Source organism: Peromyscus maniculatus, chromosome 1, assembly GCF_049852395.1.
Source record: "Peromyscus maniculatus bairdii isolate BWxNUB_F1_BW_parent chromosome 1, HU_Pman_BW_mat_3.1, whole genome shotgun sequence".
NCBI lineage: Eukaryota > Metazoa > Chordata > Mammalia > Rodentia > Cricetidae > Peromyscus > Peromyscus maniculatus.
Window position 1 is genome coordinate 90,254,624 of NC_134852.1, and position 23,135 is coordinate 90,277,758.

Below are 23,135 nucleotides of genomic sequence, written 5' to 3' on the forward strand. Positions count from 1 at the left end.
GACTCCGTGCCATGCTAGGGATTAAGCCAGGCAGGGAAGGTACTGGGGAGCCGCACCATAAAATATATATGGAAGGTGCCTGTTCCCTTAAAGGAGCTAAGGAAGCTGTGACTGTCTCCTGAGCCTAAGGAAGTTGGATGGAAAATCCGTCCCAGAGGAATAGGGCAGGAAGAGCTTCAGGCTGCACCGCTAGGCTCACAGTCCACAGGGAGGGCACCCGTGACAGGGGAAGGCCGGGGACAGTCTATACTTGGCCCTTCTTCTTCCTCACTCGCTGTTCATCTTCCCCCCCCACCCCCACCCCCCACCCCTTGACTGCAGCCACCATCTACAAGCGCAGGCTACAGAAGCGGAGCTTGAGAGCCACACAGAGGAGCCGTCCCAGCATGGCCCACTGAGAGGACCTTCCACGACCACGACGTGCCCCCAGGATGCTGAGCCCAGCGGCCAGCCAGGCTGACCGCGCATCCCAGCCAGATGGTGTCTTCCTGTCCGCTTGTTGTCATATAAGGAATCCATTAAAGAAGGAAAAATACCCCACATTCTGTGTGCCGCAACTCCTCACATCACCCAACCTCCATCTAATTTGTCCCCCACCCCACCCCCCGAAAAAAAAATGCCAAAGCGAATTTCCTGTGACCCATGGACTGAGTTTAGAGACACTTCTTCGATCTCCCACCGTGCCTTTCCAGGGACCAGTGCAGGGACAGGGTGAGAAGGAAGGGGTTAAATTAAATAAAGAAGATTATTATTTTTTGTTTGTTTCCTGACTTGACCTAAGAGCAGTGCAGTGGTCGCTTATTTCACCCCCAGGGAAAGCTAGGGAGGCAGGAGGAGGGGCTGGAAGGAGACAGGATGGGGGAGGGGGGAGGGGGACCTCAGAGCACGAAGGACCCAGAAGAGATTAACTGCAGCTTCACGTGTTGGACAAAAGGAACCGAGGTCTGTGCCATCTATGAGGGAAGGAGCCTAGGGCAGGGGACAGGCTAGCCTTCCCCCCGGGGCCCCTCTTCTAGTGACCTCTCACCGGGGTCAACCACCCTAAGCAGGTGCCATTCCTCGGCTGGACTGGGTAGGGGCACTTCCTCCCCAGGGGTGCGCCCCCCCGCCGTCCCCTCCCCTCTCCCTCTCCCGGGACGGTGCAGGCGCCAGTGTTCCGTGCACCTATTTATATTTTTGAAAACTAAAGATTATGATAATTATAAAAATAAAGACATTGGAAGAGATCTATTTCCTTTCCTTTTTTTTTTTAAGTTTATTTTATTTCTTATTTAAGCAAAAAAAGGTGACCATGATCTGGGACCTCCACAGAGTCGTGCTTCGATCCCAAATGACCTCAAAATTGTGCGGGTCCTGTGTGTTCAGTCACATCTGTTCGCCTCATTCCTGACCGGAGTGATACTGTGTCTGATGGACCCTCTGCCCCTGTGTGTGTGACCGGAGTGACACTGTGTCTGATGGACCCTCTGCCCCTGTGTGTGTGACTGGAGTGACACTGTGTCTCATGGACCCTCTGCCCCTGTGTGTGTGACCGGAGTGACACTGTGTCTGATGGGCCCTCTGCCCCGTGTGTGTGTGTGTGAATACAGCGTGGAGGTGTGAACACGTGTGACCTATTTGTGTTATGTTTGCCTGGGTGTGCCTGTCCACCTGCGTCATTCAGTGGTTTGGAGCGCGGATTTGCAAGTGGGCACACTGGAAACTTGAGAGAAGGTATGCTGGTGCACTCAGGGGGCTGAGACAGGAGTGTTGAAAGTTCAAGGCCAGCCTGGGCCGCATGGTAAGACCCTGTCTCGAAATAACAGCCAAAGGATTATTCAAGAGACACTCGGTGTACCAGGCTTGGGGCATAGCCTGTGAGCATGGTTACTTGAGTGGCTGAGAGAGCCCGAGAAACTTGAAGAAACCTTGTCTCACAATAAAAGGTAACAGAGGGCTGGAGATGTGGCTGAGTGGGAGAGTGCTTGACCAGCATACATAAGGTTTCAATCTCCACTGCCAAAATGGGGTGATCTGTCCCCTGAAGGGCTGTGATCACACACCCCGAGTTTCTGATGTAATACAACTGGAGTGAGGCTGAGGAACTTGGATTTCTAACAAATTCCCAGACTGCTAGTCAGGTGTGATGGTGCACATCTGTGGTCCCAGCCCTGGGAAGGCAAGATGCCTGGAGTTCAAGGCCATCCTCAACTACATAGAAAGTTCAAGACCAGCTTGGGTTATGTGAGATGTCTCAATCCCTCTCCTTTCACCCCCCCCCCAAAAAAAAAAACTGAACTGAGGGGCTGGAGAGATGGCTCAGGGGCTAAGAGGGCTTGCTGCTCTTGAAGAGGACCCATGTCAGGTGGTTCACAATAACCCACAAGTCTAATCCCAGGGGATCCAATGCCCTTTCTGGACTCTGCAGGCACCTGCACCACATGCACACACACACACACACACACACACACACACACACACGCACGCACGCACGCACGCACGCACGCACGCACACGCACACACACACACTCATACACATGCACTTAGAAAAGAAAAGAAAAAGAAAAACTGACTGAACATCTGATTGTCAAGCACCAGGGGACATCTGGGTGAAATACAGGTCTGGTTCCCCAAAGCATTGTTGGGATGAGGAACAAAGACACTCCATAGATCCTCAGCCTCTGAGACCCTTTGGAAGGCACCTCCTACTCTTCTCCTGAGCCCCTCAAAAATGGGCCATCATGGGGTGCAGATGGGAAGATGGGAGCCAGGTCCCCAGAAGCTGGGCCACTACCTGAGGCAGGGTATGCTGTAGGATAGACAAGATCAAAACCAAACCAGTACACAGGGGCAGCCCAGGCAGACAGAGGACGGAAGTGACCCCACACATATCCTGGGCTGAGATCTAGTCCCTGAGGCTGCAGGAGACAAAGGGTCAGACACGGAGGCCGCCTGGAAGGGAAAGAAGGGAATCATAGCACCATTTATTGGCCAAAGAAGGTACACACACCCAGAGGGTCACTCCCAAGCAGGGAACATGGGAAGGATACTCGACTCAGGAACCAGGAGATGATGCGGGAAGGTGGATTCGGGAAGGTTCTCCCTTCCTTAAGCCCTCATCCAAAAGTCTAAGGACTCTGTGCAGAAATTTAAAAAGAGTCAACACTCATCCTTCTGCCTCCTCTAAGCCAAGGAGAGGAGAGAGCTGCAGCCACTGCTCAGGCTCGGCACCGGTTTCCTCAGGGATGCCAGCGGTACCAGAACACGGCAGAGCCTTTTAAAACCCAATGGACCTCAAACGCCCCAGAGAGGGATGCCAAGAGAACTGAGAGTTGGGTCTGTAAGAAATAATAATACCTTTTTTAAATGTTTAAGTTGGGACGTATAAAAACAACACACGCAACGCCCCAATCCACAAGGGTCAAGGTGGACCCTTGGGTCGGGAAGTTGACCCAGGAAGTCGGGGGACAGGAGGATGCACAGCCAGCCACCCTGCTAGCGCGGGCGGTAACAGTAGACGCCATAGCGCGTGCGTGGGTCTGGGAACCCGAATGTCCGTACTCCAGGCTCGGAGGGTCCGCAGTTGGGACGGGGGTGCACGATGGGGTAGCGGGCACTTCCGTCTGCCAGCCAGCCAGCATCACAGCGGTCCAGGCCGCGGAACTTCCAAGCAGCAAAGAGCTGGCCCACCGTAGAGATCTGTGCGCCATCTTCCAGGCAGGCCTCCCTGGCTTCGAGCAGCGTCAGCTTCTCCGGGTGCTCCAGGTAGTACACCCACCCTGTGGGAAAGCGGGGCATCTGAGTGCTGTACTGAGAGGGGCTGGGGGTAGGGCCTGCCCCAGGCAGGGAGGAATTGCCCTATGGGAGTCTGTGTGGGACACTTTGAGGGGGGCACCTTTCCACCACACCTGCCCCAAGACTAGGGTTACTCTCGTCATTTCTACACTCCCCAGCTGCATTCTGAGTGAGCCCCCACCTAGACTGGACTCGTCTCTCACCCACCGTTTACTGAGCACCTACTATGTGAGGAACTTCTACACGCCAGCAGGCGCTTCTTTAGGCAGCTGAGAACGACCTTAAACTTGAACTTCCGATCCTCCCGCCTCCACCTCCCAAGTGCTGAGAGTACACTACAATGCCCAGTTCAGGAGGTGCTAGGGATGAGACCCATGCCTTGTACACACTAGGCAAGAACTCGACCAACCGAGCCACATCCCGGCCCTGCCAGACACGTCTAAGTATTTTTTTGCTACGGTACCGAACAAATTTCTGCTTTCATTTATCTTCCAATGAATAATAAGGCCGGTGTTTGGGGAAAAGACATGGTTTGTCTGCGCTGACTCACAGCCCAATACATGATAGACACTCAGACGTCTCATGAATGAATAACCAGCGGCAGCCGTGAACATCCAGAGTGAAGTGCTGAGAACTGGTAGGGACGTTGCCTCCAGAACTGCCAGCGCTTCAGACCTTGGGCCCAGAGGCAGGCAGAGAAGAGCAGAGGGTTCTGGAGGCTTCACAGATAAGGAGGCCCTCCCTCAGGTTCCAGACGACCCTCAAGCAGGCAGGTCTGTGCCGGGCCATTCCACTCACCCTTGAGGGCAGCCGCGAAGCAGAACACGTCATAGCGGTGCAGGCGGTGGTGGCGCTGGCCGTAGCTGCGAACCCCAGGCGCCAGGCCGGGGCCTCCGCAGGGCTGCCGGGGCAGCGTCATAGGGTACTGCACAGAGGCGTCCTGCAGCCAGCCTGCGTTGCACCAGTCCAGGCCTTCCTCCCAGGCACGGAAGAGCTGCTCAAAGGATGCCACCACCGCGTCCTGCTCCCGGCAGGCCTGTTGGGCCTCGTGGAAGCTGAGCTGGTAGCGCCCTTCGCGGGGCTGGTATGGAAAAACCACGCCTACAAAGGAAGGACGGGCTCAGAGGGGTCAGAAGGGGGAAGCCAGAGCTTCCCACCTCCACCGGGATGCACGCCGCCTCCAAAACACGTAAGACTGCCGGCGCCTTTAATCCCAGCACGCTGGAGGCAGAGGCAGGCCGATCTCTGTGAGTTCGAGGCCAATCTGGTTTACAGAGCGAGATCCAGGATAGGCTCCAAAACTACACAGAGAAACCCTGTCCCTAAAAAACAAAAAACAAACAAACAAACAAAAAAACCACAGACACCTCTGCACACATCCTCAGGTAGCTCAGCCAAACCTCCTACCTGCTGTCCAAAGTCTAAATCCAAAGGAAGTGTTCCCCTGCCTCTTGCCTTCCTTCTAGAACTGAGTAGATTTCCCAGAAAATACATATTGGACACACACACACACACACACACACACACACACACGCACGCACGCACGCACGCACGCACGCACACCATCCTAAGGGCATCTGTAAAGTATATAAAATGGCAGTATCTGCACATCCTCTAATACATTTTAATTTACCTGTAGACTGTGTAAGATTCCGACACATGCCCACACATCACTTTATCCTCATGGTTCAGCGTGGTACTTGGCCTACAGTGAGCTCAAGGCTTGAGTTTGGAAACTTTCTGCATTTAGGGCACAGGTGCATACTTTTGATTTATGAGCTGGTTTATTTCTCTAATTGCATTACTTATTTGTTTTTGTTTGTTTATCAGGGCAGGGTATGTGCATGAAAGTCAAGAGACAGCTTATGGCAATCAGTTCTCTCCTTCCACTATGTGGGTCCTGGGAACTGAACTCAAACGGCCAGGCTTGGCCACAAGTGCCATTACCCACTGAGCCATCTCATCAGCCCCTATGAATTGGCTTCATTTGCAGAGGAGGGACCACAGACAGGAAAGGCCAGCTGTGTGTGTCTTTAGTGCATTAGCGTGCAAATTCCTTTTGAGGGGAAGGGGGTGGAGAATTGTGCTCAGTGGTTTTATGTCAACTTGACACAAGCTAAAGTCTAAGAGGAGAGAACCTCAATTAGGAAAACGCCTCCCCCTCTGAATAGCTGAGACAGTTGATTGGCTTGATCAGTTTGGGAGGCAACTAGGCAGTGGGACCAAGTCCTGTGCTCATTCCATGAGTTGGCTGTTTGAAACCTGGAGCTTATGCAGGGACACTTGGCTCAGTCTGGGAGGAAGGGACTGGACCTGCCTGGACTGAGTCTACCAGGTTGATCGCAGTCCTCGGGGGAGGACTTGTCCTGGAGGAGGTGAGAATGGGGGGTGAGCTGGGGGTAAGGGGAGGGGGTGGGAGGGGGCATAATAGGGGAACCCGTGGCTGATATGTAGAACTGAATGGTATTGTAAAATAAAATAAATAAAATTTTAAAATAAATAAATAAATAAAAATAAAAACAAAAAAAAGAAAACGCCTCCATAAGATCAGGTCATATGAGGGCCTGTAAGGCATTTTCTTAATTAGCAATTGATGGGGTAGAGCCCAGCCCACGGTGGGTGGTGCCATCCCTGGGCTGGTGGTCCTGGGTTCTATAAGAGAGCTGGCTGATCAAGCCATGAGGAGCAAGCCAGTAGGCAGCCTTCCTCTGTGACCTCTGCATCAGCTCCTGCCTCCAGGATCCTGCCCTGTGTGAGTTCCTGTCCTGACTTCCCTCAGTGATGAACAGTGATGAGTAAATCGAAGCTGAATAAACCCTTCCTCCCCAACTTGCTTTTTGTCATGGTGTTTCGTCGCAGCAACAGAACCCTAAGGCAAGGACAGAGTCTTGCTGTGTAACCCAAGCTGGCCATGGACTTCCAATCCTCCTGCGTCACCCTCCCAAGCACCGGGATGACAGGCAGGAGCCGCCAAGCCTGGCTTCTAAATGCAGAAATGTCTTGATGAAACAAGAGAAGCTGGATATGATGGCTCACGCCTGCAATCTCAGCACTCAGGAGATTGAGACAGGAGGATTACCATGAGCTCAAGACCAACGTGGCCTACAGAGTGAGATCCTGTCTCGGACAGTAGAAGCACAAACAGAATCCATGTTATCGTGCGTGTTTGAAATTTTACCTTATAAAAAGTTGAGGGTTCATTTTCGTTTGTTGTAAGCTGGATTTGAACCTAGGACTTCATTCACATGAGATACCATTCTATGACTGCCCAATCTAAAAACTGTAAGCATCTTTCAGTGCACAGCAAGTCAGATGAAGCCTTAAGGAACAGGGGTAACTCTAAGGGCTGAGGAGGAGGCCCTCCTTGGCTTGTGCTGTTTAGAAGCAGAATCATGAATAAGCATCACCCTGTGGCCAGGCTGAGGGAGCAGTAAAGCTCATGGGCCCCAACGGGGCAGGGGTGGAGGGTGATAGTATGCCTGGTCCCACCCTAAGTTCCCATTCCTTGCAACCCCAGGGATGAGGAAAGTGTTGAGGACTCCCTGTCTCTCTAGGCTGACCCTGATAACCTTTCCCTCTGATAACCCAGACTTCAGAATGAGCAGTTTGGCTCCTCTGAGCCACCAGGTAGGCCCTGTAGGCCGCAGGGTTGGATCTGCTACAGACTCCAGGGGATCTTTTTCAGGAGGCAAGTTCACTGTCACTGCGAGAGGAAGGTCACAAAGGCACTGCCTTTACCTGCACCACGATTCCCTTGTCTGTTCTTGAGAGAGCCTGGGCTCCAGGGATGAGCCCTGCTCAGGGGCCAAAGTTGGAGTGGAATAAGATGGAGTTAGAGGAGAGAGATGAAGGCATGCTGCCCTCCCACCCAAGACACAAAGGAGTCAGAACAACAAAGAGATGGCAACCTGGAGCCACCTGAGACCGGGCTCGTAGCATCTGGCTGATCCAGACAGCACTACTTTTTCTAAAAAAAGAAAAAAAAAGGATATTTTTACATAAAAATCCAGAGATTTCAATGCCTGGTTATATAGCTCAGTGATAGACCATTTAACTAGCATGCCCAAGACCCTGGTTCTTATCTCCCCCAGCACACACACACACACACACACACACACACACACACACACACACAATTTCATACTCAGAATAAATATGAAAACCGAACAGCAATAGCCTGCATTCTGAATTGGCATCATAACTAGCCTGAATTAAAATGTTTTCTTTACACAGGATGGGATTCAGCAGTGTGCCCCAGGCTCTATCAATGAAGGGGTTAAATTCTTCCATTCTCACACCTGAATTTAGGTTTCAGTTCTCTGAGAAGGGCAAAACCGGTGTCTCTCCCAACAAAGGACCATTTACCCACAACACCCTTGCATTCAGGGACAAGGAAGAGAATTAACACAGGCTCTAAATCAGCCTCAAATCTCAAGGACAGATCCTGCAGCCCCCTTCGGAGTCACGTCCAGACTTGCCCAAGCCTGTGCAAGTGTGTCCAAAAAGGATAAGACTGAACCCCAGCCAATTAAAAAACACTAGTGTGACAGCTGCTTGCTTAACCAGTCATGTATGAGATGGCCTAACTGTCCCTGAAACTCCCCCTTGCTGTGCTTAAAAGGAGCCTGCGCGCTCCTCTCGGGGTCGTCGCCATTTTGTACAGGTGAACGACCCCTCATGCTTGCTGGAATGTTAATCAACGCTCTCTGCTCTTACATACTATTTGAGTCTGGGGTCTCGGAGACTTCAGCGTCTCCTCGGACCCTTACACCAGTCCCTGCCGTCACCCACTGCCCCTGCCTTGCTCATCTGTCTTGCTGACTGACACCACTAGAACCTCAGTTCTGGGTCCAGAGAGCTGTGCAGCCAGCTCCCACTTCCCTCTTTCTGAACAGGACTGAATGGGAAGGAAAAGGAGGCAGTGGCTTCGGAAGTCGCTCCCTGGGTTCAAACACCACCTCTGCCACCTGTCAGCTAGCTACACACCCTTACATAAGTTGGTAGATCTCTCTTTTTCTCCTCACCTGGAAAACAAGAGCCATGACACTACAATAACTTCCTTTTAGAGACTTAGACGTGCTTACCTGTGTAAAGCATAAAGGGCTAGGCCTTCTCTGGGTCCTCTCCCCCTCCCTTGGGTCCCAGTGGCATCTGTCAGGGCCTCACCCCGAAGCTCCAGCTCTACCAGGCCACTCTCGTCCTCCAGCCCGTCAATGACCTCGCAGCGGTAGCGCCCAGAGTCCTCCAGCCGCAGGTCCCTGAGCTCCAGCGACACCTCTTGCGGTCTGTGCTGCCGCAGGTGTGCTCGCCCTTGGTAGTCCCCGAAGGAGCGGTGCCTCTGGCCGATGGCCACTAGCACATCCCGCTCCGGGGATCCATTCTCGGACAGCTTCCACCACTTCACGCGCACGACGTGTCTCGGGGACGCCAGGGCTGGCTCATAGTGGTAGCGGCAGGGCAGGGTCACACTGGCGCCTCGGTGACTGAACAGAGACTCCTCAGTCGTCTCCACCACCAACTTCACTCCGTTGAACAGGCCTGGGGGGAGCAAGGTGGGGCACAGATGCGGCAATGGTCTTCCAAGGACCATTCATACCCTCCTCCCAAGCTCCTCCGGACTCGAGTGTTGCAGGATGCAAAAAGAGCCACTGTCCCCCCCACCCCTCCAAGTGCCTGCTGCTCCCCTCCTCCACACACCCACTGCCTCCACAAATGTGACTTTGTGCTTACTTCTACTGGGCTGTGTGTGGTGGCAAACACCGGCAGGAAGGCTGAGGCAGAAGGATTAACATTAGTTTGAGACCAGCATGGGCTACATGCAGTGAAACTCTTCTCAAAAAAAAAAAATCAAGAGGCACTATCAGTTCCTCAAATTTGTGCTAGCCTTGCCATCTGCTTTCTGCTTGAATGACAGGTGGAAGTGACTGTCCCACTGTGCCTGTTCTGAGGCTTGGTCCCAGGAGCTCTCTTGCTGATCCTACCTTCTCTAGGGACATTCATTGCCAGTCACTATGTGCACAAGCCCAGACTTGCCTGTCTAGAGCACGAGAGACCATGAAAAGCCCAGTGCATCCTCCTCAGTGGGGGTCATCCTACACCAACCACCTGCAAGGTGATCCACTACCCAGTAGTAGCAGGTCATCTGCAAGTGATGGGGTAGTTAGAAGACAGAGGGGACCCGAGGAAGGACAGGGCCCCTCGCTCTCCTGCTTTGGATCTCCGACTGTCCCTGACTCGTACAGGCATCTCAGCATCACTGCGGGAGAACCACACCTCCCCTTCCTGAGAAACATCACCAACCAGAGTGTCAGAATAGCTAATGAGATCAAAGAGCTGAGAATAAGAGACTTGGTGTTCAGCCCCACAAGGACCACCCATGGCTCCGAGAACATCTCGGGAGGGGAGTGGAAAGAATGTAAGAGGCAGCTGATGGGGAGGAATTTTGTCTTCTGGACATGCCAAGGCTATTGCGCTCATGAACTCACAGTGGCTGTGGTTGCCTATGATCACGTGTGCAAGATCAAGCCAGCCAGAATTCTGGCATAGAGGCTGGAGATGATCTCTGGGTCCCACCCCTTACTGAGGAGCTATTGGCAGTCACTGGTTGCTAGAGGAAGGAGGATTATTCTCTGTTGAGGATGTGGCCTGGTAGGATTCCAGTGGATAGCCCCACATGGGTGTACATATGGGTAGCATTAACTAGACTTAATGGGTTATAAAAAAAAAATTGTCAGGCATAGTAGTATACACCTTTAATCCCAGTACTGGGGAGGCAGAGGCAGGCCAATCTCTGTGGTTCGAAGCCAGCCTGGTTTGCATAGCCATGTTTCAAGCCAGCCAGGGAGATAATATATTAAGATCAGTATCAAAAAAAAATTTTTTTAAAAAAGGGAGAGCAACATTGTGCGATATAGAAAAGTTAGAGAAGTAAAATGCGAAATAGATTTGATCATATTTCATTGTATACCTATATGAAATTCTCAAAAATAAAGAAAAAGGGGGAACCAATTTCTAAAATCAGCTAATAAGCCATGCCTCGATTCCAGCTTCCTGTCTCCTTGTGACCCTAGTGTGAGTAAAGGTCCCTCTGACCAATGTTTTCTCTACAGCACTCCCTTCCCGAGCTGCAGCTGCTCAGTGAGAGAATCCTCCTTGTAGATTAAACAAAGGAGGTAGACAGCTAGACCAGCACATCCCTTCCCTAACTAATATCTAGGCTCAGCTATAGACTAGGTGGCATCATGGTCCCCAGATCCCACGCACAGCGACTGCTGGGACTCTCGGGGATGCTCTCCCAACACCCACACCGACACACTTCAGTTCATCTTATCCATTTGCTTAATCAATAAACTCTGATCTGTCCTAAATTTCTTTTTGCTGCACAGTCTGGCAATAACTGAAAATAGACCCACCCACCACCCCATCCCTCCCCCCTCCCCACCCCCAAGACTCAGAGGGAGACTCAGGAAACACACAGAGTTGTATTCCCCCAAGAGAGGCAGGCTGTAGGACCAGAAGAAACAGAGCTCACACCAAAGTGTTGAGCCACACAGGGCTCCATTAATGGGTATGCTGTTAAGCAGCTGTGTTTGGGCAATTTGTTCTCCACCAAAAGCTAACTGACAAGCTAAGCGTGGTGGCTCCTGCCTGTGATCACAGATCTTGGGAGGTGGAGGCAGGAGAGTCAGGACCTCAAAGCTATCGTCAGCTACACAGAAACTTCCAGAGCAGCACAGGGAGCTAGGGGTGTCGCTCAGTTAGGAGAGTGCTTGCCTGTAACACGCACAAGCCCTGGGTTCAGTCCCCAACAGTGCATCAAACCAGATGTAAAGGTGTGCCTGTGATCCCAGTGCTTGGGAGACAGAGTCAGGAGGATGAGAAGTTCATGGCCGTCCCCAGCTATACATCAAGTTTGTTGACCGTACACAGGCTGCATGAGACCGTCTCACAAAAAAAAAAAAAAAAAAAAAAAAAAAAAAAAAAAGACTAAGTACTAGCTGCTATGACAGACAGACAACAAGAACGTCACCAAGGGACAAGATGACGACAGTGAGTGTCCTGCCTCAAGTGTTCCTGAGTCCCCTTCATTCCTCTTTTTCAGTCTGGGTCAACTGTCCTCCAGGGCTCCTCCAAAAGTCCCAGCTACCCTAGCCAAGACAGGAGACTGTCAGAGCTCAGGGCTCAAATGACAGAACTCTCCAAGCAGCAGACTCGGTGGGTGAGGGGGAACTCACAGCAGGGACACAGTGACTGTCTTCTCAAAAGTCCCCTGCCCAAGGCCGCCCAGCTGGAAAGAGGTACCACTGATATCCAGACTCACATCTCTGTGGCTCCCAAGTCCCTTCTGCGGGGAAGACCAGGGGCGGTGGCACCGGGGCTGGATCTTAAGGAAGTAGCTGTTCTAGGAACGAGGGCCACCCCAAGAGAACTTGGTCCCGTGTTTCTGGTACCAGCACACTCAGAGTATCTAAACCATCTCTTCTCATCTTGGAAGCAAGGCTGATCCACCCTTGGAGGCCCCGCCAGGGAAGATCCTGCTGGCTCCACCCCAGCCTGAAACCTGCCTATCACAGCGGGAGCCAGGGGCCAGGCCTAGGAACCACCCACCTTCCCAGTAGCCATTGCCCAGGGTCCTGCTATGTAGGCCACTGGAATAGTAGAAGCCGTTGTGGAATGGCAGTCCCAAGACGCAGGAAAGTGTCAACAGCAAGACAAGGAACAGCAGGCCCATCCTGGCCAGGGTGGTGGCAGTGCCAAGGTGTCTTGGACGGGGCTGGGCCCAAGGGCAACTGCAGAGAGAAAGAAAACAAGCCAATTACAGAGGCGTCACTACGGGGGTCTGGCACCCCTCTATATGCATCCTCTCACACACTCCCTCAACGGTGAATCACAGAACATCTCTGTGCACCAGGTGCTGTCCTCAGAGCGCAGCAGGCAGCTAGAACAAGCTAGAAGAGGTGTCCACTGCATCCCTGGACAACAAACACACAAGAACAGTTTGAATTTCAAAGGTTGTGAACAGCACCTTTTAAGGAAAACAGAGGAGACTAGAACAGAACATTCCAGGGCGGGGCTCATGTTTAGTAACAATAAGTCTGCACCAGAAAATTTGTTTCAACACAGAGATATCTGTGTGGGGAGGGCTTTAACGATGTGACATTTGTTTTTAAGACTAGATCAAGGTCACAAAGCATTTGAGGGGTAAGATGGTTCCGTGGGTAAAGACATCGCCCGCGCAGATCTGACAACCCGATCGACTTCTGGGAGGTGGAAGAGAGCCATCTGTATAATTTTGTCTAACCTGAACACATGCACTGCAGTGCGCACACACACACACACACATATATAAATATTCTTGGAAGAATTGAGTTGGGAGGGGTGTTGTTTTAAAGAGGGTTTCATGTAGTGAGCTTGCCACAGACGATGGTCTTGAACTCTTGATCTTCCTGCCTCTACCTCAAAAAGTCTTAGCAATCAAAGTATGATCTTTTAATGCATTTTAAAAACAAAATGAACAGACTACCGCCCGTGGGCCAGCTGCATCTTGAGTGCCCACCACCATGGGAACGGCTCCACAACATGCTAGTTGTACACAACTATAATCCCAGCACTAGGGAGGTGGAAGCAGGAGGATCAAGAGTTCAAGGCCATCCTAGATCACATACGGAGTTTGAGGCCAGCCTGGGCTACACAAGGCCCTGTCTAAAGGTGGGAACACCCAAAGGAACATTGAAGCCGAGCAATTTTCAGGGCTGAAAGGACAGGCTGGTGCTGGCAGGGCACAGGCATCACACGGTGCAGAGGCCAGGGACAGGCATGAGGGATGCTCTCCATTTGTTCCCATGCACTCCCCAGGTCCACTGTCACCACATATCCATCCCTGTGGGTCACTTGTCCTGCCCCCCCCCCCAGCCTTCTGACTTCCGCTGGATTTAGCCAGTGGGAAGCACCCCAACAAGATGGGGAAGAGGACAGTACATCTTCCCCGCCCCCTCCCCACTGCAGTGATCACATCCTCCCAACAGCCTCCCAGTCCTCTGTTCTATCCCTATCATTACTCTCTAGAAGAGATCCCTTGATTAAAATCTCCTTGTTGCAACCATCTGGAGCGAACTCTGCCTCCTGCCCAGCCTCTGACCGACCACGTGGGAGAAGGAGGGAGGGTGGCCAGCAGGGACTCTGTCTGAATGCCTTGGGAGGAGGTGAGCCTGGATGCCTACTCTCTGTCCTGATAACTGCAGATGAAAGCTTCAAGTAGATGAGTTCAGGGGCCAGACTCACATCTTAGAAACCCCCTTCTGGAGGCAGGCGGGAGGCAGGCTTCAGTGCAGCAATACCAGAGTGCCCACAGGCCTTCTTCCCTTGCAAACAGAACTGTGTGATTATTGCGGAGGACTGTGGGAGGATGCTCAGGGTGTCATTTGTGACAAAGCAAAACACACAACTGCCACAATGATTGCAAACATATGGCCTTATGAGAACGTCTGTGTACAAGACCAGAGGAAACAGGGGGAAAGACAGAGAGGGGGGAGGGGAAGGGAGGGGAGAGGAGAGCAGAGCAGAGGAGAGGAGAGGAGAGGGGGGACAGACGGAGGAGAGGAGAGGAGAGGGGGGACAGACGGAGGAGAGGAGAGGAGAGGAGAGGAGAGGAGAGGAGAGGAGAGGAGAGGAGAGGAGAGGAGAGGAGAGGAGAGGAGAGGAGAGGAGAGGAGAGGAGAGGAGGGAGGGACGGGAGGAGAGGAGAGAAGAGAGAGAAAGGAAGAGGGAGGGAGGGAGGGATGGAGGGAGGGAGAAAAAGGAAAAGAGGGGGGAGAATGCAAAGCAAACATTGGCCTGTGAGGGTGAGCAGACTCAGGAAGGAACATTCTTGTTTCCAAAACAGTTAGTCCTTGCTGGAAAAGAGGAATGGATGAAGAGGGAACTGAAGTTTGAATTCACTGTCTTCTTTGAGGTATTTGCAGAAAATCTGAGGTCTAAGCTTAGTTACTGTGCTACACCAGGACGGAGCCTTGCTGACTCCACAAAGTCTCCTAATCAGAACTAGAAGATCCCTGTTCAGAAGCATCTCCACTCCAGGCATCCGTCAGTATTCATGGACAGCTCTTCACAGGCCCCTCACGGGCACCACTGTGCAGGAACACTCTGACATAAAGTGGCATCACACTGGCATATCGCCTCTTCATATTCTCCCGTACACTGCAAGTCATCTCTAGGTCACTCTTATCGACTTCTGTATAGTAACCTTTTTTCCGCTTGACTATCCATCTGTGGTTGGTTTAGCGTACTGATGCCGACACACAAAAGCCCACTGCTCTTCACTGTGTGACTCTGAGCCACGTCTGCAGCTGTCATGTGGAGATCATAACCCTGGCCTGGTGTACTTCTCCCTAGCAGGTCCCAGTCTCCTCCAACAGTGATAGGATTCTAGGTACAGGTAAAACAGCCCGTGCAGTGTCTATGCCTGCAGAGAGTACTGGGGGTGGGGGTGGGGGGGTGGGGGGGTGTGTGCCCTGATATTCTTTCTCCAATCTGCTGGCTCCACAGCAGCCAAACCCACAGCCACCCTCCAGCCTGGACATCCTCTACCAACAATGGCCCGGGCACAAGCACCCTTGAACTTCAACCACCACACATGAGTATTTGTGAACACAGCTCAGCCTCGATGTGTTGATGACCCTCATTCACGTCACGCTGTTACAGTTTGAGTGTGACACAACCTCATAGGCCATGAATATAAATACTTGGTCCCCATCTGGTGGCGATGTTTTAGGAGGAGGTGGAATTCGGTCTAAACACAAAATCATAAAACTTACTGAAAACACCGTGAGATTTGGGGGTTTGTTGTGCCACATGCGTGCGGTTGCCCGTGGAGACCAGAGGTGGTGTTAGATCTCCTACAGCTGGAGTTACAGGCAGTTGTGAGCCACCCAGGATGAGTGCTGGGAACTGAACTCGGGAACTCTGGAAGGACAGAAAGTGCTCTCGAGTGCCGAGCCCTCTCTCTGGCCCTGTGCATGTCGTATCTCAATGTCAAAAGGTGAGACACTCTTGCACTGGCCTTAGAATGGAAGGAGTGGGATTGTGGAGCGTGAGGCCTTATGGGCTGCAGACCCACCCTAGTTCCTCCCACATCTGTCTACTTCCTGCCTGCCGGGGTGATGACCGGCTACCTCACGGTTCCACCGGCTCAGTCGCCTTACCAGCACGTCGTCCTCACCACGGTGGACTGTATCCCCACACACTGTGAGCCAGTCCCTGCCTTCTTCCTGTTGTTTCTTGTCAGGTATTTGGTCTCTGTCTCAAGAGAGTAACTAGTGCACACCAGCTGCTAGAATGACATCAAGAGCAACAGACTTTCATGAGCACTTAACTGTCGCACCGAGTCCTCACTACAACTCTCCAGGTGAGGTTACTAGTGTCCTTGTTTGTTTATTTAACGGGTTTTTGAGACAGGGTCACCTCTACCCCAGGCTGGTCTTGATCACAGGAGTGCTGGGGGATAAATCTAGGGCATGCATGCTAAGCAAGCGGTCTACCAACTGGGCTATGTCCCCAGCCCGGGATTCCTGCTATACAAAGGAGAAAGGCAATGCAAAGACTGCCCAAGGTCATCTAGCTAGGACGTGTCAGTCAGAAATGGAACCCACTCCAGCTCCAAAGCCTGGAGTCACCATGCTAAACGCAGTGAGAAGATTGTGGGAGACTCACGAGTGCCTGCTCTAGAGCTCTCCCTAAACGCTGTTTCCGTTACCTCCAGTTGGAAACCAAGAGGAAACCAGGCTGAAGAATCAGACGCTTGTAGATACAGACAGAACTGGGTGACCCAGGGCCACCCCACTGCTGACCCAGAGGCCTTTCTGGGTGGAAGGGCTTCTAGCCTCTTAGATCAGTTCAGCTGGGACCGGGGCTCCCTGGGACCGGTGCTCCCTGGGACCAGTGTTCCCTGGGTGTCCTTTGTATCCTTAAAAAAATGTACATTGTTGCAAAATTATACACTAAAAAAATTACAAGGTTAGAGGAAAATAGAGCTGACTTCTCAAAACATGAGACTTCTGCACCCCAGTGCTAAAGGGAGCAAAAGCAGCCCTGTTCACAACTACCCACAAGCACTACCTCTGTAATCCCAGCCCTGGGGAGGCAGAGGGAGGAGGGGGGGGGGTTCCGGGCCAGCCTGGACTACACAGAGAAAGCCTGTCTTTAAAAACAAGTAAGGCCAGGAATGGAGATTCATGCCTATAATGGGAGGTGGAGGACATCTGATCCTCCAATCAGGTGTTCAAGGTCATCCTCAGCTACATGACACAAAGCTAGTCTCAGGCAATCCTGGACTACGCTAGACCTGGTCTTGAGAGACAAAGCAAAGCAAAAACCGCACAGTATCACAAGTTCTCTGCCGACTCGGGGACAGAGGGCCCGTCCTCCTGCCGTGGGGCAAGTGCTTCCTCGTTGTTGAAGGAATTTCTTGGAGTGCATTAACATTGCTGGAAGCCAGTTTGGTTTCCAGCACCCACGTGGTGGCTTACAGCTACCTGTAACTCCAGTTCCAGGGAATCCAACACCTTCTTCTGGCAAAACACTCATATACTTAAAATAAATAGATCTCTAAAAAGCAGGGAGTGTGTGGGGAGAAGGAGAAGAGCCAAGTCTGCCAAAGTGAGACATACGACCAGGGCTGGGATGTCATTCCATGATAGACCACTTGCCTGACATGCCGATGCCCTAGATTGGATTCCCCCTCTTCTATAGTTTGTTTGTGTATTTCAGAACTTCTTCATCTTATTCCTAGTTTTATTAGAAGGCTTCAGGTGCTGAATTCCCTTAAGCCAGTCACATGGGTCCACTACGGTATCCTACGGTATGGGTCTCACCCGGTATCCTTGATCTGTGATGGTGAAAGTTGATTTGGGACTTTGGCTTAGCAAGGATTCTGAAACACCTCCATCTGTTTCCTTCCTGAGCTCTGGACAGTGACCCACAAGAGTCTGGATGGTGAGGTACACCTGTGGATGTGCTGAATGGCGTTAGGCGCTTGCTGTCAGCCTTCATCAGAATTCACACAACAAACTGCTCCTCGGCAATTAGAAATCAGTACTTGAGTGTCTGCTCAGGTATTGGGGAAATTGCTGCCAAATCAACGTGATTTGGCCGGTTACACTGGCCTCGCCCCTCTTCATTCCTTCAGTCATGGAGAAGGGAGCCACAGCTCACAAACACCCCTCCAACACCACAGACTGTGAGTCCCCAAGGCTGGCTTTCCCAGCCTCAGAGACCCTGGCAACACTCACAACCTCCAGCCTGGGCCCCAGACGAGCCCCGGAGTTTTTTTGTTTTGTTTTGTTTTTGTTTTTGTTTTTGTTTTGTTTTGTTTTTCGAGACAGGGTTTCTCTGTGTAGCTTTGCGCCTTTCCTGGAACTCACTTGGTAGCCCAGGCTGGCCTCGAACTCACAGAGATCCGCCTGCCTCTGCCTCCCGAGTGCTGGGATTAAAGGCGGGCGCCACCGCTGCCCAGCTAGTTTTTAAATAAACTCTTACATCTAGCACCTCCCCCAACCCTCCCAAGAGACCCCCACGTCATAATTGGCAAGGAGAATTTCCTTCTTTCCATCGAATCCACAAGTGAACAGGAATACGGAGACACAACTACCCAACAGCCACCCAGCCAGGAAATGACAGGGGTAGCATTCTCTTTAGCTGATGTGAAGGAGGACCTGTCCCTCCAACTGGCTGTGCACCTTCCTGGCTACAGTCACACACACCAGTGTCAAAAGCATCGTATGCATTGTACAGACAAGAAAACAGGGGGGGGGGGCTCAGTAGTGCAAAGACGCATGCCTACACTTGCCCTCAGGGAGATGAAGAGCTGAGATCTGACCTCATTTTCTCAACAAATATTCCCCATGTTTCCACCACAAGCTAGGCAGAGTTCTAGGCAGCAGGGATTCAAACCAGAGTACTCCTGGGCTTCACCGTCTAACAAAGGTGATGGAGTCACAGATGTGATTGTAAATGATAGGAGGAGATGGAACAGGGAGATGGGTGCTTACTTATCTGTTTACATTCAAAAGAGGGTCTTGTGTAGCCTAGGGTGGCTTTGAACTCGTCATGTTACTGAGGGTGGCCTTGAACTTCTGATCCTCCTACTTCCACCTCCCAGGTGCTGGGACTACAGGTCTGTGCTACTATGCCCAGGGCTTTCTTGAATGCTGGGCAAGCTCTCTACCAGCTGAGCCACAACCTGAGCCCTGGGTGTTCCTTGATCCTAGGTCAGGAAGACCTTTGAGAAGATGGGAGCCTTGAGACTCCTGGGAGAAGAGCCCTGCAGAGAGAGCTAACAGCAGAAAGAGTTCGGAGGCCAAAGGGGCTGGAGCCCCAGGGGCATCAGGAAGCAATGTCCATGTGGTGACCAGGGGCCCTGTCACATAGTCCCTTGGACTTTTTAAGAAGGAAGGCATGAAGAATCACCCGAAAAGGCATGGCATGAATCTGATTTACAGTCTTCAAAGGGTGGCTCTGGGAGACTTCTGCCCTCCAATCAAGCGTGCATCATCAAAACCCTTGCACATCAAACACAAAACCAGCCTCTCCCCCGCCCCTTTGACCTCAACTGCCCTGAACACCCAACTCCCTTTAAGTCCGACTTTATTAGCACTATGCCAGTGGAGGGTGTGATGTCAGCCCTGCAGGTGTGTAGCCTTCCACCAGGGGGACGACAGGACAAACGAAAGTTAGCAAGAGAAGATACGCCCCGTGTCCAACAACCACGAGACAGGGGAGAATTCATAAAACCCAACGATTCAAGTTAGACTTGCTGGCTTTGAACCCAGGCTCCGCCACCTTCTGGGTGACCCCGGGCAAGTCATCTGGCCTCTTGGAACACAAGCCCTCCACCTTCTGAGCAGACCGAAACTTAGAGGCTGAAGACAAGGGTGACCCCCAAACGCTAAGGCTAACCACAGAGCAGAAGCCTGGGCTAAGCCCCCCCCCCCCCCCCCCCCCGTCACTAACGCACCTCGGTTCCAGCCATCCTACCACAGCCACCAGCCCCCTTAAGACCGCAGCACCACCGAGACTGGCTGCTTGGATGCTCTTCCGACTCTCCATTTCCAACCAGTCTGTCCCTGGACAAATGCCCGGCCCTCCATCTCTTCGTTGATAAAAAGGGTCTACACTGCCAGAGCACTGTCTGATGGAGACAGACCCTCAAACGAACGTCAGCAGCTGCGACTGCAATCTTTCTCCTTTCTCAACAACCAGGAGAAAAACAGCCACCCTGGGCTTCTCCTCACGGTTGAGGAAGAGTAAACCACCCAAGGCTTTATTTATCTCTGGCTAACATCTGAGATTGAGAGGAAGCCCTGGATCACCAATCCTCTGCCTTTCCCGAGCACCGATGGCCGAGAAGGGTCCAAGGAGAATAGAATTATTAGAGTTATTATTAGAATTAATAGAGTCCACCACCTCTACCACAGTCACACGGCAAGGCAACTGAGACATGGATAAGTATTAGCCCCCTAGACACCAGCAGAGGGCAGGGTTGCCCCCCAGATGCACCAGGCTAGTTCAGGAAGGAATTTGGCATCAATGTCCCGTTTACAATCAGGCTTTATCAGCCTTTGAAATTCTGCCGCCATCACCCGCCAGGTTCTGGCCGAGGCAATAGAAGGGCGTTTTCCACCGGCATTTCCATGCCTCTCGGCAAGTCGCTGGAGGGAAGGGGGGGGGGTGCCTCGGGCAGTCACCCCTCTCTCACAGGATAGAGGTGTTCCCTGGGGTCAGCGCAGGTGGCCCTTTACCAAACAGGATCACAGGCAGCCGGTGACCACCCAATGAGCTGGGGGTAGGACTGGGTCCAAGTGCCTGAGCCTCTCCTTCCTGGTCTCCTCCCTGGGAGAGGCCAGCTTGCACCCAGGGTTTGCCCCGTGTACTCCTGTCCCTAGGGCAGGAGCTCCAGGTGCTCGCCAGGACAATGTCCCCAAGTGTTCAGAGTGGACTAAAGGCACGCATCCTCAGTCCATCCCCACGCAGGTTGCTCCCAGTTTCCATTCCCTCCTCCCGCCAGGATCTCTGGTGGCTCCCGCTGCAGCCCACCTATGGCTGGAACAGTATCCCCGGGGCTCGCTGCGGTTTTACCTCTTGGTAGCTCCCCAAAGGGTCGCACCCAAGTCAGCCTGTATGGCTGATCACGTGACAAACGAGCCCCTCAGTCTCCAGTTCCCTCTGCCCCCGCCCCCCTGTTCCCTGTCTCCTAGCCCCAGCCTTCCCGGCAACCGCAGGGTCCCCTAGGTGAGATGGGAGAAACTTGCATGCACAGAGCCCCGGAACGCAGCCAACCCAAGCCACGTGGACCGTCCCCAGGAGGCTCTTCGACGACTCAAATGCTTGGGACCCCACTGCGACACGCTGAAGCCACAGGCTGTCCAGGTCTGAAGTAGCAGAAGAATCTGGGATCTTGAGTGGCCCGAAAAAAAGCTGCTTCCAACAAACCTCGCGCTCCCGGCAGACCAACCCCTTAAAGGTACACAGTCCCTTTCCCTCCCCCAAGGCCTGGCCCCCAGGGAGTAACAATTGTTAGAGCTGGAGTGCAGACCCCAAACCTGGAGACTCAGATGGGGTGGGGGGAGGAGTTCAAAGGGAGGCGGCAGAGAAGTGTTTGTAGAAGTAGGAGGTCCCATTAAAATGCCCAGGCTTCTAAAAAAAAAAAAAAAAAAAAAAAAAAACCTCCTTCAGCGCTCTGCGGGTGGGCTGTGACTGCCCCACAGGGTTCAAGAGGAGTACTTAATGTGTGCCTGCTTCCTGTAGAGGACTGAGGGGGTGACAACCTTCTGCTGGGGGTCCGGCACACAGAGAGGGCTAGCCACACACATAGACCTGCCCCTAGGAGGTCCTGGGGTGGGGGTGAGCAAGGATAGGATGGGGTACTTCTCTTGCAGGGCTCCTGACATCTGTCCCACAGGCAGCCGATTCCTCAGGATGCTTCTGTTTGGACAGGGTGTTTTCTTTCCTGTCCATAAGGCCTAGTTGTTTCCTCAACAGAGAAACCTAAGAACGTCCTTCAGCCGGGACTAAGAGAAAGGCCACAGGGTCAGGAGCCCAGGCTTTCCTAAACACACCTCTAGATAGCCCTGACCCCCTCCGCCGTGCGTGCGTGCGTGCGTGCGTGCGTGCGTGCGTGCGTGCGTGCGTGAAACCAACACACAGCTTCCGTGGACTAAGGTCCCTCTAAAATAAATACCAGGCATAGAGGCAGAGGAGCTGTGAAGGTGAGGGATGGAGCTGACCCCTGGACGGACTGATAGGAAACAAACGGGATACAAATAGCAATGAGGAACCTCCCTCAAGCCTCTGAGGCTATGGATGGGCCAGGCTTGGCATCCATGCTCTGCGTAGTCTTTGTCCCAGCAATGTCACAGACTCAGTCTTATTTCCGTTTTGTAGAGGCCCAGAGGCCCAGTGTCACTCAGAGCTAGGATAGGAACCATGTTCGTCTGCCTCGAGGCTTTAAGCGCCTGGTCACTCTACCACATTGTAACTAGGGAAAGAACGGAGCCTAGACCCCTGGCAGAGGCAGGGTAGGTGCCGACAGCCTCTGGTGGGAGCAGACTCGTGGTCATCTGGAAGGGTCTATTGTCAGAGCATGTGATAGGGTGGTTCAGTGGGCAGAGAGAATTATCAGGTCTGGTTGTCTAGAGTGCAGAACTCCAAGTGAGGGACTCCAGGCGAGGGTCCCAGAAAGCAGACTTCCTCAAGGCTGCGGTCAATACGTGCAAGGCTACAGAGCTAGGAAAGGGACCAAGAAACAGGCCTGGGCCATACTAGTCTCCACACCAGGTGGGGGGCTTGTGCTACCATGCACCCACCCACCCACCCAGCCGGCAGCCCAGCCAAAAGACTGGCCCACAGAAATGGCTGTGTGATCTGACATTGCGTCTCCTGTATAGTGAGTTCCCAGGACGCAAAGCCATCCCAGGCAGTGTCAGAAAGGATGCTTCTCCCATCATCCGCTGGTCCCCAGGAAGGCTAGAGCAGGGCCCTGGGGGAGTGCCCTGAGGAGGGAGGACCTGAGGCCAATAAACCCCAGAAAGACTCGATTCTGAATTCAATCCCAACTCCAGTGACCCGCTCAAGCAGCAGGGTCAGGCTCAGATGCCCTCAGGGTTGAGCAATCTCCCGTCCCTCTTTCATGGGGAGAACACCACTGAGCCTCTTACTCTGACCTACCCACAAGAGGCCCTGGCAACAGTGGGCAGCTCTCCGGAAGAAGCACTTCCGGGTGAGTAGCGGCCCTCTTGCTCCCTGGGGAGCCCTAGTGTGGCCCCTGAAGCTTGGCTGGGCTGCAGATCTTGAGAACCAGGGTGATTTCA

General features: G+C 52.7%; 2 protein-coding genes across 3 annotated transcripts in view; one reads left to right on the top strand and one right to left on the bottom strand.

Moving 5' to 3' along the window:
* The window catches only part of Acan (aggrecan), a 63,209-nt gene extending 61,980 nt beyond the window's left edge, over positions 1–1,229 (top strand). The window contains exon 17 of the mRNA XM_015995637.3: positions 322–1,229. Within this exon, the coding sequence (XP_015851123.1) occupies positions 322–398 (77 nt within the window). The 3' untranslated portion in view covers positions 399–1,229. The remainder of the gene's footprint in view (positions 1–321) is intronic.
* A 1,703-nt stretch (positions 1,230–2,932) lies between these two features.
* Positions 2,933–21,456, bottom strand: Hapln3 (hyaluronan and proteoglycan link protein 3). Of its 2 annotated transcripts, none has more exons than XM_076545452.1 (5): positions 21,106–21,456; positions 12,382–12,563; positions 8,941–9,312; positions 4,573–4,875; positions 2,933–3,758 (listed from the first exon to the last, which is right to left on the bottom strand). In XM_076545452.1, the coding sequence occupies exons 1-5, from the start codon at positions 21,444–21,446 to the stop codon at positions 3,475–3,477; spliced, it is 1,482 nt and encodes a 493-aa protein (XP_076401567.1). In that variant the 5' UTR covers positions 21,447–21,456; the 3' UTR covers positions 2,933–3,474. The 2 variants fall into 2 exon arrangements, with proteins under 2 accessions (XP_076401567.1, XP_042134334.1); XM_042278400.2 differs by having other exon boundaries at positions 21,078–21,455.
* Positions 21,457–23,135: the final 1,679 nt, after the last annotated feature.

What these genes read in the sequence shown, in the direction of transcription:
- Hapln3 (XM_076545452.1), bottom strand. Translation starts at nt 21,446, where the DNA reads ATGGGACCTCCTACTTCTACAAACACTTCTCTGCCGCCTCCCTTTGAA. An exon ending in GGGCAATGGCTACTGGGAAG is followed by an intron (nt 9,313 to 12,381) that starts GTGGGTGGTTCC and finishes TGCTCCCCCCAG; the next exon opens with GCCTGTTCAACGGAGTGAAG. An exon ending in GGTAGAGCTGGAGCTTCGGG is followed by an intron (nt 4,876 to 8,940) that starts GTGAGGCCCTGA and finishes CTTCCTTTGTAG; the next exon opens with GCGTGGTTTTTCCATACCAG.